Here is a 13,143-nt window from a genome sequence, read left to right as displayed (position 1 = left end):
AAAAATTGGAGGGATATGCGGCTGCCATGAAATCGTGAAAAACAACCGTCTCGCGAGATTTAAAAAGATGTTGTCACAGAAAAGTGACGACAATTTTCAATTTTTGTATGTAAATTATTTTTATTTTCAGTGGTAGTTCTTTCAGACTTTGTAGTTTTGAAATAAATAAAAATTGCGTACTAAATTCTGTGAAATTTTACATTCTACAATTTTTTGAAAATTTTCAGGAGCCATAAATGCATAAACATCCACAATCTAGTAATTGTTAGACAGCGGATCTTCATGCAAAATAAAAATTTTCTGCCTGAATTGCACCAAATTGGGACGAAATAAAAATTTATTTTCCTTCCTGTTGAAAATAATACAACAGTGTATTTTTAAATTTTTCTAATGAGCTTGCTGTTTTAAATTACACCTACTCCTTTTTGCCATAAATGCATAAAATCTGCTGCCTAGTAATTATAAATAACGACATGCATAAAATTAATTTGATTTTCTTATGCAAAATCGTGATCGTCGCAAATATTTATGTGACGCTGGTCGCGAACGTGCGTATCTAATTCTTCATTAACTTTTCATTTTTATGTCTATAACTTCGATAGAAAGTTTGCACAACGGCGTCGACCAAAGTACAAATGCCTTTTTATGCGAGTTCAAACTCGAGAAATTCATGTCGAACGCCATTATCGATATTGTAAGTCTTATTTTCTTGTGTAAAACTGCTGGAAAAATTACAGATATCCGAAGGCCAGATAACGACGACTCTTCAAAAGGGATGTACATACAAATTTTGATATGAAAAAGATATGATTATAGAATGATTAGAGATTCGACGTTACACATAATGATCAAAGGATGAAATAAAAATTACGAATACTTATACATATACTTATTGTTTTATTATAACTTTAAAAATTTATGTATATTGACTAGACAGCGGATCTTTATGCGAAATAGAACTATTCTACCTGAATTACAAGCTGGAGTCTCGCATAAAAATTTATTTTCCTTCTTAATAGGTCTAATACAGGCCTGGCCAACCCAAATGGTTTCACGGGCCACTTTGATGACGCGTAACGTTACAGCGGGCCGCACTTTAGGTAAACATGCTTTTAAAAAATGTGATACAAATACAAAATGAATAAAACTTTATTGTTATGCGTCGCATTATAACAATGACACATGCAAATTTTCATTTACTTAAGGGGGAGTTAAATTCTTCTAATGTTTTTACTGTTTTAAATTACAGCTACTCATTTTTTAAAATCCACTGTCTAATAATGACACTTTGCTGTGTTTCAATTATGCTGCTAGTTTCCTCTTCATTTCTGGCATGTGCTTTATATACGTTTAATAACTAAATGTCATAGTTAAAACAAAAGCATTAATTACACATTACTAAATCATAATATTCTTCTTAATTGACGTTTTTAGAATAAACGATTTTCTGCACAGAGAGCTTATACGAACTACGTAAACAACATCAGAGACAGAATGCAAAACTATTTTACTTTTTTCTTCCACATATTAATTCTGTGCGCTTGATATGGTATTTATTTGTTGCAAGTACTTTATGTAAACGTTAATAACATTACCATACTTCATGCAATTTTAATAAATGTTTGTATGCTCTATCGGAAATGTTAAAAGCAGCGTTTAATATACATAAACCGGATTCTCCCAATAAGCTTAAACCGCATATACCTAGAAAACAAAAAGATAAATATTATATATTTCGGTTTAGAAGCTTTATTGTATACACGTAGTAATTTCTATATACCTAAGTATGTATGAAGAGGATCAGGATGACTATTAGCACATTTTGCCAATCCGCCTGTAATATTATCTTGGGTTTTAAGAAGAAACGCTCTATGTTCGTTAGGATCAGAAAATCCGTTCACGTCGAGCATTTGTAGAGTAGCGCCAACCCAAAAGCTGTAGCAAGTATCAGCTGGTTTCCCAGGTCGTCCGTGGAAGCCGCTGTCTTGTTTCATGAGACACCATCGTCGTAGTCTATTTAACTGATCGTTTGTCAGTACATTGTGGAGCTCATTCATGAGAAATAGACTGGCTACGGCACAGAACGTGGATCCTCCATGTGATTCAAGGCCAGGTCCTTGTCCCATTGCTCCATCATATGACTATAATTATTGTTGAGATATTGTGCTATGATAAAATTAAGTAAACAAAGCCAGTTTTTGTTAATACTCTTTATAAGCAAACTGAAAGTGTATAAAGATGGAAACTTACAATACTGTTTAAAATGTAGTCAATCGTTCTCATTTTGTCGACGCCAGACCAATCGTTTAAGATGCTGGATATACAGCAAGCACAATAAAGAAATCGCATGTCGCTTTCGTTCTCATTTTTGCTATCCATTATAACAGCTGCGAACGACCCATCTGCATTTTGAGAAGCTCGTACTGCCTCGATGATGGACTTTCTATCAACTCTGCTTAAATCGTCTTCAAGAATTAAGAGAGTGACAAGCCCGAGATAAGTCATCGCTAAATGACCGCACTGATATTTTGGAACATCCTTTGGTATCATTGTAGACGGTTGGAAGCCGGAACGTGCTCCAGCTCCGGTAACTTGTAGCCTATAGATCCACTCGATCGCTTCCAGTTTCGTTTCTTTGCTAAGGTCGTTCAAACAGTTTAATATATCAAGTCCTGATATAGCAAAGAAAGCTATAGCTAATCTGGCATAATCATGATCTGCCAAACGACTAGGCACGACTTGCAGTAACCTTTGAAAATATTTCGCGTGCTTTTTCGTCGCTAATTGTGGCGGCATAGTGAACGATGTTACTAAACAACAAGTAAAACTATGTATTAATCCAAATTATACGTCGACGTACTAATACGGAGAACGTTGAAACTTGTTCGGAGAGTCGGAAAGAAGTCCATTAGAATTGGTGACGCATAAAGTCTACTAGAGTGCGCTTCAATTCTACTGATATGTAATAGAAGGAGTTACTGGCAGGGGGCGTTGAAAAAATGTTAAACGCACGCGTAGCCGGTAAACTAGCCCTTCCTTGCGCACGCCGGACGTTCGTTGCAACTTGCAACACTCATCAGCCGCGAAAATATCGGAAACTACATACGACACCGGAAAACGGAGATAACGACAAACACGCAGTAAGTTAAGTTCCAATTAACCGTATACACTTGTCCGCTTCGTGAATACTTTCTCGCGGTAGTTCTCTGGCTAGTACGGTAGCGCGTTGATTTGCGCGGAGGTAGTTTGTCGGAGGACGACGCAGGGTTCTCGTGGAAGCGGCCACTGAGGGCGCGGCATTCTTGCAATTGTTGCGCCCGGCTCCAACAGAATAACCAATAGGAGCCGCGGCAGCGCCGCCATTCTATCGAGTTCGTGGCACGCCCTACAACTTCCTCCATTGTCCTTCTTTCCGGGATTCTCTGCGAGGAAGGATGGCTCAGAACAATTATTTTGGGTTTACTCACGGCGGAACGCAATATGGGTACGAAATCGATTGCATACCATAATTATTAAGTAGCTAGTGTTAAGTTAATGAAAAAATCGGGTCGGTAACTACGTTGGCGGGAGTAATAACTGTTCGTTAAAATCGGTGCACGCGAGAGCCCAGCCGGCTTGGCCGCCATTTTTTGCTGAGAGTTAGAGCGTCCATCGAGCGTCTCTCCCGGGCACGGATCCGATAGAGGTCTTTTTCGTTTTGCCCGTTTCCATTTCTCATTTCATACTTGTGCGTAACAAAATCTATTTATTCTTTCGAATAGAGCGACCAGCGCAGCCGCTTATCAAACTGGTCAAGCGGGATACGCAGTAACTCCAGCGGCAACCGCCGCCACGTATACTCAACGACCCACTGCTGCCGCGGCTACAGGTTACGAAACTTATCAAGCGGCCGCCGCTGCAGCCGCTACAGGGACCACGTACGCTGGTATGATTGTATTTTATCTCATTTATCTTATTTTACAGAACGTCGTGTACTTCCTTCGATCTTCCCAACATCGTTTCTTTAAGGCACGCTACATACATTCGTTTTTCTAACGTGCGAAATTGCGGTCTGAAATACAGTAATGTCCGACTATAAGTCGTTTCTCGATTCTGTGTTGAGATCTAGATATCAGCGGGACATTAGATTTTTGTGGCTTCAAAGACCGCACAGAATGTAGAAAAGGACAGCGAAGCTCGAGAGACCTCGGTCGCTGAGAAGTGTAAACATAACTGAGCTTTGTTTTTGATGGGACTCTTTGACCAACATATTCTTGCCATTTTTCTAATGCAAATTATATCAAATATGATATAATTTCAATTATATTTACTTGTGTGATGAACAATGAAATTTTTCGATGCAAAAAAGGACAGCAGTTCAAAGCATTTCCCATACACTGTACTTCTGTGCATCTGAAACATTCATTACACAAGTAAATATCATCGGAATTACATCATATTTGGTATCATTTTCAATTAGAAAAATGCCACTAAAATTTCATAAAAGAATAATGAAAAATAAAGAAGTTTTGTAATTGGAGTAGTAGTTCACACTAGGGCTATTACTATTCCGAAGATTCGAAGTGCACAAAGTTTCGAAGTCTTTGAATCATATGAAGTTGTAACTTGATCAATCTTTTAGCTGTGGTGGCTTATTTTTTTCGAAATGTAGGAGAGTCTGTAATTGTATCAAATATAACTTAGCAGCGAAATTTCGAAGTTCAAAGTTTCGAAACTCCGTTTCTTTTAATCCTCTAATAATTTACTACGAACGTTTGAATTTCGAAAATTCGACTCTCGTCACCTTCGGAGCTTCAAAATCTTCAACCTTCGAAGGAAAGTAACACCGATATACATTGCACGTTAGAAAAACGGATATGTGTAGCGAGCCTAAGTCGAGAGTTTATCAAGTTCACTCTAATTCTTTCTTCTAGCTGCTAACCCTGGTACCGTGGCCCAAACATACGATTACGGTTACGGACGTGCTGCACCTGCAGCTACATACGACGCTACTAAGACATATTACCAACAACCTGCAGCAGCAGCTGCAACATATACTACTACTGAAACGCATTACCAAGCTGCAAAACCTGCATACAGTACGACCAGTGCTTACACAGGCACAGCAAGACAAGCTACCACTACTGGTCAAGCTAAAACGTACCAAGCATCGAGTACCGCTTATCAGCAATCGAACCCCACACAGAGTGCGACATACTCTTCGGGATACACAGCGCCGGCTACTCCTGCTGCTACACCATCGACAGCAACAAATAGTAAGTTTTTATTGTAATTGGCTCGTATAAATTGTGTATAATTGTTTGTCGCCAAAAATTCAGAATCCTACGTGAACGTCCTGTTAACCGTGATGTAGGCACTAATAACATGAAATTGATCCTCTGGTTATCGAATTATTTGTATACGCAAATACAAAGTTCTACTAATGTTTCAAACCATGTATGGTTTGGAAATTTAGCAGAATGAAATGTATTTGCGAGTCGAAAAACAATTTTAAATTCAATGTTATTGTATAGAAAAAGAATTCCGTATAATATAAAATAGAAAGTATTTGTACTGATAAGTACAAGTTAGTAGGATGGTTCCATGAATACCAAGAATTGACTCCTCCAAAGTTTGAGGTTTCAATTTCATTTCCCTTAGAAACGGCGAGTACGACGTATTCCGGCTACGACGCAGCGCTATATAGCGCTGCGACTATGTATGTAGCCCAACAGAGTGCAAACAGCAATTCAACTAACCAGAAGACTGGAGGTTGGCAGGGCTACCCGCGGAAAGCATTTGGCGCTGCAGGGGGAGGAATGAAGGCAATGCGGCCCAAGCAGCCTCCCAAACCTCAACAGCTTCACTATTGCGATGTCTGTAAGATCAGCTGTGCTGGACCTCAGACATATCGTGAGCATTTGGAGGGACAGAAACATAAGAAGAAGGAGGCCTCTTTGAAGGTACCGCAACAACCACCGGCACGCGGAGCAGGAAATAGTCTACGATGTGAGCTTTGCGATGTCACTTGTACTGGAAATGATGCGTACGCTGCTCACATCAGAGGTGCCAAACATCAAAAAGTTGTTAAACTACATACTAAACTTGGTAAACCAATACCAAGCGCGGATCCGACTGTTTTGAACCCGAAACCTGCTGCCGCTGTTAAAACTGCTGGTACTAGGAAGCCTACAATAACAGCCACTCCGAAAATTAATTTTGTTGCCTGTAAGTATTTCATGCTCACATATAAAGTATCTAATCTCATTAGACTGCAGACCTTTATGCAAAATAGAAATGTTTTGCATTGATTGCGGGAGAAGCAGGAATAACGTAAAAATTGATTTTATTCAGTAACGACTTTGATACAGTACAAGTAACATTACAACTTTCTTGGAATTTTTCAACTCTTTTACTGTTTTATATTTCAACCAACTATTTTCTTCATATATGCTTAAATTAGTATATGTATAATGGCAACAATGTTCTTGTTTTTACAGCTGGAAATTTGGGAACTGTGAACCAGAACCAAACAGCAGAAATTAAAACAGAAGAAACTGCAGCAGAAGAGACTGTAGAGGAAACAGCCGTTGACGAGAAAGACATCCAGCCAGTTGGTCAGGAATATATCGAAGAGAATAAGTCAGAAGACGGGAAAATCATAAGCTTCAATTGTAAGCTTTGCGAATGCAGATTTAATGATCCTAATGCCAAAGACATGCACATGAAAGGAAGGCGGCACAGATTTGCATACAAGAAGAAGGTTAATCCAGACCTAGTTGTAGACATGAAACCAAGCTTGAAGCAAAGAAAACTGTTAGAAGAAAAATTGCGCAGGCAACAGATGCGAGATGAATATATACGTCGTCGAGAAGAAATTAATCAGTTGGGACCAATGGGCCCGATGATGGACGAAGAAATGATGTATTGGGAAGAACGTCGACGATATGAAGAAGAATGCGAATATTACGAATGGTATCGACGTTATGGGCGCGGACCAGGTGGAGCTCCACCAATACCGCGACCTTTCCCAGTACCACCTCCGATGATGATGTTCCCTGGTCCTCAGCGCAGGCCAGATTCGTCTGATGACAAACATGTATTAGCGCATCATACAAATATTTACCCGAAAGAACAGGAACTGCTGGCAGTTCAGAAAATAGTATCGGATACAGAGAAAGCGTTGAAGTTTGTATCCGATACTTTAGCAGAAGCTGGTAATTACTTGAATTTTTCTTGTTGATTTATATTACTAGACTGCGGATCTTTATGCATTTATAGCAAAATCGAGTAGATGAAATTCAAAATTGTTGTAAAATTTAAAAAATTGAAGATGCCAATATAAATTCATTAAGGGTAGAAATAACGTTTAATTTACAATTAGTTTCTATTTCTTGCAATCGATACAGGCCATTTTTATTTTGCATAAAGATCCGCAGTCTATTTATCACATTTATATTAAAGGAAATTAATAATGGTATATTGTTTTTCATCGCAGGCAAGAAAACTCCAACAGCCACAAATGCTACGCCAGCAACTCCGGCTGCACCTGTTCAACAACAACAAATAAATGCAGACACAGTGAAGGTAAAAGAAGAAACCGACAAGAAGAAATCTACAACTCCGCAGAAGGAAGATGGTAGCGACGGCAATTTATTCTCGTTCCAAAAGGAAAAGGAAGATTCAAGAATACTTAGGGGTGTCATGCGCGTTGGAAATCTGGCAAAGGGACTCCTTCTATCTGGTGATAACCATGTTTGCCTCGTAGTTCTGTGCGCAGAGAAACCAACACGGTTAGTTAACGCTATTGTCTTACATAATTTATGTTTGATACAAATACAGTGAAGTTACTATTTTCGCTATATTCTTTTTCTTTTTGTAGGACGTTATTGAACAAAGTTGCTGAAATTCTTCCGGCTCAATTAAAGATCGTAGCTCCTGAGGATACGTACAATGTTGGAAAACATCCGGAATCAGCTGCTTTAACCGTTTCCGGAGGCAGCGTGACTGTCAGTGTAACACTCACCAGTCCATTAATGCGTGAAACGCCCAAACCAGCAGCAGCTGCAGGTAATTTGAACGTTGTACATTTTCATAGTGGCCAAGAAAAGGATAACTATTTGTATTTAATGTGTTTCAACGATTATTACAGAAAACGTCCTTTATTTTCATATTCTTTTCCTCAGACACACGTTGTTTCTGAATTACGTTTGTTCTTTTCATGGCCCGAAAGCTTTTTTGTAAATTTTTTAAGCACCAGGAAGATGCAGGGGCAGCCACGGACTTCAACGGTTGTCAGTGTATATACGCTCTAACATAACGAAATTCCTTCCCTTTCTAATGCAGCTGCAATTTGGTGTGTCCACGATTGACATATGATTGTTAAACCTTTGGAACGAATTTAAAGAAAAAAGAAATAGAGAAAAGTATAAAGAAAAAGTATTACAATGTAAGAGCGTACATAAATATATCACATATAATAGGCATTTAAATTTTAACGGAAAAGAGAGAGCGTAAACTTGATACGATTAAGACGTTTTTCCTTCAGTTTAAGTTATCTCGAAATAACACATTCTATAAGTTTTTCTAATAAATCAGCTGAGCTGGAGTCTCCAGTAAAGAAGAGTATGCTAACAATGAACGTGGACACGCTTTTGGTATGAGGAAACAACGCTGAGGCAATCGTAAAACTATGGACTTTTTGATCATGCATAGATAATCTAAAATGAAACAACCCTCTATCATCGAATGTTGTACGTATATTGTACAATGCGTAGTAAATTTTACATTCTAACCGACGATTCTTTTTGATAATGCTACTTCACATAATTTGATTTCGAGTAACGTTATCATCACGCGCGAGAACCGTCGGTCGTTCTTTTTCAAACATATTTTATGTATAAAAACAAAACAAAAAAGGACGTACAGAAATGGAAGTAACTGACCATTGTCACGTACTACATTCGATTAGGTTTATTTTTGTTTTGATGACAATGTCGTAGGTTATATATTCCTCGAGCGAAATTCATCTGCTTGAGTTCAAAGTATAATTATAGAGGGAAAACCCAAATTGGGCATGATCAAACACTCTAAGTGTTGTCTAAGCGTGTTGTGCTTTCTTTGTTGGAATCTCAGATAATGCTGGACAGCAGCAACAGGGAGCTGCTCAACCGCAAACAACGCCCGCGGCGCCCGCTGTGACGAAACCAGATCCACCAGATGTACTTCCCAAGGCTAAGTGTTTGGAGGCTTTAGCTGCACTCAGGCATGCCAAGTGGTTTCAGGTTTGAATCAATCAACTCTCAGTTCAAGATCTCGAATTGTCGGTGCCATCTTTGTTGGCACTAAACGATTGTTTTCTGTTATTTTTTCCTAAATACGTGAAACGCGTGCAAGTTGTCCTCTCTCTCTGTCCGCCAAAAAGAGCAGTCTTAGAACTTCCAGCCTTGTGACAAATTTTATTTTTATTATCATCTTCTTGTTGATATGATTTTGTCTGAAACATTTATTTGATCACGTTTGATGTTCGCAATTCTTTATTGTCTGCCAATCCAATTTGTCCACTGACAAGTTTTTTTAATGAAAGACAACCAATATAGGTTTAATAGAATCGTTTGTTATCATGGATTATTCTACGCGGGCGACAGTGGCAACATTTGGTTATTGGCAATTTGTTTTGAAACGAAAAGATGCGTTACGTACATATTCATATATGATTTATGATGCAGAAACATTCAACGTGCGATCAGGTAATCTCAGACAAGAAGTTTAAGCATTATGTAAGTGTGAACTGTAGCAATTAATAATAATTGATGCACACCGGAAACTTACATTTGCTTTACTTTCAATCATCAACATCCAGAATAATAGGAAACTGTTTGCGAAAAGTCATTTCAAAGTACATATGTAACGTTTATCTTCAAAGAATAATGTAGTTTTGTTTGTTTTGTTTATAAACGCACTGAACCGCTTTATGATGCTTATGAATAAGCTTATTCATTATTCTGGATTTAATCTTAATGCATTGTAGCCTAGACTGAGTCTGTTCTAGGTCTGTCTTAGAAGTTCTTAATAATTAGCGTCTTTGTACTTTATAAATATGTATCTTATTCTATGCTTTGTACCTACACGATGTGCGTTCTACGCACTGTTGAATGTTACAAGACAGACAAGCACAAACACACAGTGGTGTCAATAAGTATATCGGGTGTTTTTCCAATTATAAGTTCAACTAGTCTATCTGGCACTTTGTCGAGTGTGCATTTTTTTCGAATACGTTGTACGTTTTTTTTCAATATTATGTTAGGTATTATTCAGGAAATAATTAATAAACACCCGATAATTTTGATATGGGCTAATTACTTTAGGGGTTATAGGCACGAGGCTGGGAGGATAGCTAAAGCCCACACAAAGCAAATTAAAAAGTAGTTTAGGGCGTCGCATCTTCAGAAGACTCAGAGACTTTAATGTGTACATTACAATGTGAGTACTAAAGCATTAATCATATTTAACAGGCTAGAGCTACTTCGCTGCAGAGCTGTGTTATGGTCATTCGCATAATGCGTGATCTTTGTAACCGCGTACCCACTTGGGGACCACTGAACCCATGGGTTAGTACTCAAAATCATTTCTATATAATACTTCTTTTATTTTAAGATATTTTTAAAGTCTTACTTTTTTGCATAAAATTAAATTATTTCTTATCTTTCCTGCTTTGAAGTTAATAGTTTAGTACATAGGCGAAATTGGTGATTATTACATGATAATACCTTTTAGGCTTTGGAACTATTGACTGAGAAAGTGATCAGCACTGCTGGAGGTCCTCTTAGTCCAGGAGAAGCTTTACGACGACTCCTCGAATGTGTTGCTGGAGGAATATTACTTCCAGGAAGTCCAGGTACTTCATTTTTCCTTGAACAAATCAATTTCTTCAAAATCGATCACTGAAACAAAAATGATGATACTGATGACGAGACTGAGCGTATCATGAAGTTCATTGTTGATTTAAAAGTCGAGTATTTCGACTTTTACTTCACTGTGAAATATTTCGTGATATAGCGTAGATGATTTGGCAATCTGATTTGTTAGTTTGTGTATTAAAAATTATGCAGATTCCGTAATAGATTGCTACATTTATGTATAATATTTTTGTACAGGATTATCCGATCCATGCGAGAAGGAACCAGTCGATGCTATCGGTAATATGACTGCCCAACAAAGGGAAGATATAACAGCTTCGGCGCAGCATGCTTTGCGATTGGTCGCGTTCCGCCAGATTCATAAGGTCCTTGGTATGGAACAACTTCCTCCACCTAAATATAAAGGCCGATTCGCCAGAAAGCGAAGACGCGACAATAGTATCGGAGAAGGAACGGACAGTGAAGCTTCAAAAAAAGATAAAAAAGCAGAGGAGATCAAAATGGAGACAGACTCCAAATAGATCTACCAAAATACTTGCTTTACTGATTTACTCATAACTTATATAGCATAAGAGAACAAATTTTCCTCGTGTCAATTGCTTGTTCAATGAAACCTGTCTATACTGGGAAGATGTCAAAAGTTTATAGATCAGGACTAAATGACCTATTACTATATTTCGACAACTGTTTCGAGTGTAGGTATTTCTTTGGACAACTAGTGGCATCATTTTTAATTCGCAATTCATAATTTCAACGGCGAAAGAAAATGATTAAATCAGATTACACCATTATATATCTTGACTTTATCTTATACGTATGATAACATTATGAATTCTTCACCTTCCTACTAGTACTAAGTCCAACGTTTGAAGGAAGAAAATGATGTATTGCTTGCATTTTTGCAAGTTTAAATTTAAAAATAGGTTTTTCGAACGTGTGTAAGAAACATGTCTCATTTCTCCGAACTTAATTCATCTTAGGTTTATTTCGTGAAATATTTCAACGTTGACGGCAAGTTATAAATCTAGTTTTTAGAATTTATAAGGACATTTTTGCAATTATTTTAGTATGTAAAAAAAATTCTTAAAGAGGACTTAAGATCTTTCCCAAACAGGCAATTGGTACGATTAGTTCCAGCACTAGAATTTTGTCGAAGGAAATGATAAATGCGTTAATTAGTTTGAATTACTTATTTAGCTATATTTCAAAGTCACAATATATGATGGAGGAGTTTAATAGAAAAAAAAGATGGTAAAAAAAATGAAGATTTATAAATTTTGAAGTTAACACGTTCACAGTCCCGTGTCCCATACAAAGATCATGATTCTCTCATAATGATTTTAAATAATAATAAAAAGAAATCAATAAATCACACCACTAATAAAATGACCTTGAAAGCCTTCTTAAAACTAGTAGAATAAAACACTGTTGTCACATTGTAACACATTGTAGTCTAATGAGAAGGAGACTGCTTACTTATTGCTCTTAAATGATCTCGCGTTTCTATTATATTCGAGCTTATATGTCCGAACTGTGAACGTGTTATACATAGGCTAGTTTGTATTGAGAATTCGTGTGTATGTTGTGTGTGTAGTCGTAAAAAGTTGCAGTATGTTTACTGCACCCGATAAGTCGTATGTTCACGTCGCGTATATTAATTCACGCAGAAGATTCCAAGAAAGCAGAATTGCAAGTCGATTATTGAAATAGACGCTTTGCTGTCCAATGAGGGTTAAGTGCACGTGTCAAGAATTCTAATATTTGCTGCAGTTTTGTTTACAAAGAATCTTATACAGGAGAACTTAGAAACATTTCAAAATGTTCGTATTAAAATAAATTTCTGACACAGTGTATGGATCTTCTGTTGTACACATGCAAATCCTCTTTGAATAAATCGAACATGCATGCGATAAGTATATAAGCATTTTTTTCACTACCATATTCCTTTACGTATGTAGTATAAGCGATTTTTTTATTAACAAAATCGGTCTAATGATAAAATCCTCCATAGTATTGAAGGCCACACACACAATAGCACTCAAATTGTATGATTATGGTTACTAGGTAATTTTTTACAAGAACGAACACTCATCATACAAAAAAAAAGAAGTTACTTTATTTTTGGATGGCACCGAGCAGAACTGAGACTGATATTTTGTATTAATTTCCCAATAAACGTATTAGAAGATATACTTTTTAGATGAATCAAAATTTTGATTTATATATATATTTCAGTTGTGAACTT

At 37.2% G+C, this 13,143-nt stretch overlaps 2 protein-coding genes across 3 annotated transcripts; one reads left to right on the top strand and one right to left on the bottom strand.

Moving 5' to 3' along the window:
- Positions 1–229: 229 nt before the first annotated feature.
- Positions 230–3,245, bottom strand: Betaggt-i (geranylgeranyl transferase type-1 subunit beta). Its single transcript, XM_076420739.1, has 3 exons — positions 2,251–3,245; positions 1,781–2,141; positions 230–1,704 (listed from the first exon to the last, which is right to left on the bottom strand). The coding sequence occupies exons 1-3, from the start codon at positions 2,794–2,796 to the stop codon at positions 1,592–1,594; spliced, it is 1,020 nt and encodes a 339-aa protein (XP_076276854.1). The 5' UTR covers positions 2,797–3,245; the 3' UTR covers positions 230–1,591.
- Positions 3,246–3,254: 9 nt separating this feature from the next.
- On the top strand, positions 3,255–12,819 carry Zn72d (Zinc-finger protein 72D). Of its 2 annotated transcripts, none has more exons than XM_076420688.1 (11): positions 3,255–3,484; positions 3,762–3,925; positions 4,914–5,255; positions 5,752–6,207; positions 6,480–7,196; positions 7,478–7,772; positions 7,862–8,049; positions 9,115–9,263; positions 10,494–10,589; positions 10,756–10,876; positions 11,136–12,819. In XM_076420688.1, the coding sequence occupies exons 1-11, from the start codon at positions 3,435–3,437 to the stop codon at positions 11,417–11,419; spliced, it is 2,862 nt and encodes a 953-aa protein (XP_076276803.1). In that variant the 5' UTR covers positions 3,255–3,434; the 3' UTR covers positions 11,420–12,819. The 2 variants fall into 2 exon arrangements, with proteins under 2 accessions (XP_076276803.1, XP_076276802.1); XM_076420687.1 differs by having other exon boundaries at positions 5,641–6,207.
- The last annotated feature ends 324 nt before the right edge of the window (positions 12,820–13,143 follow it).

The sequence above is a fragment of the Lasioglossum baleicum genome, chromosome 3, assembly GCF_051020765.1.
Source record: "Lasioglossum baleicum chromosome 3, iyLasBale1, whole genome shotgun sequence".
NCBI lineage: Eukaryota > Metazoa > Arthropoda > Insecta > Hymenoptera > Halictidae > Lasioglossum > Lasioglossum baleicum.
Note: the sequence above shows the minus strand (reverse complement) of the source record. Positions and strands in the feature narration are given on the sequence as shown.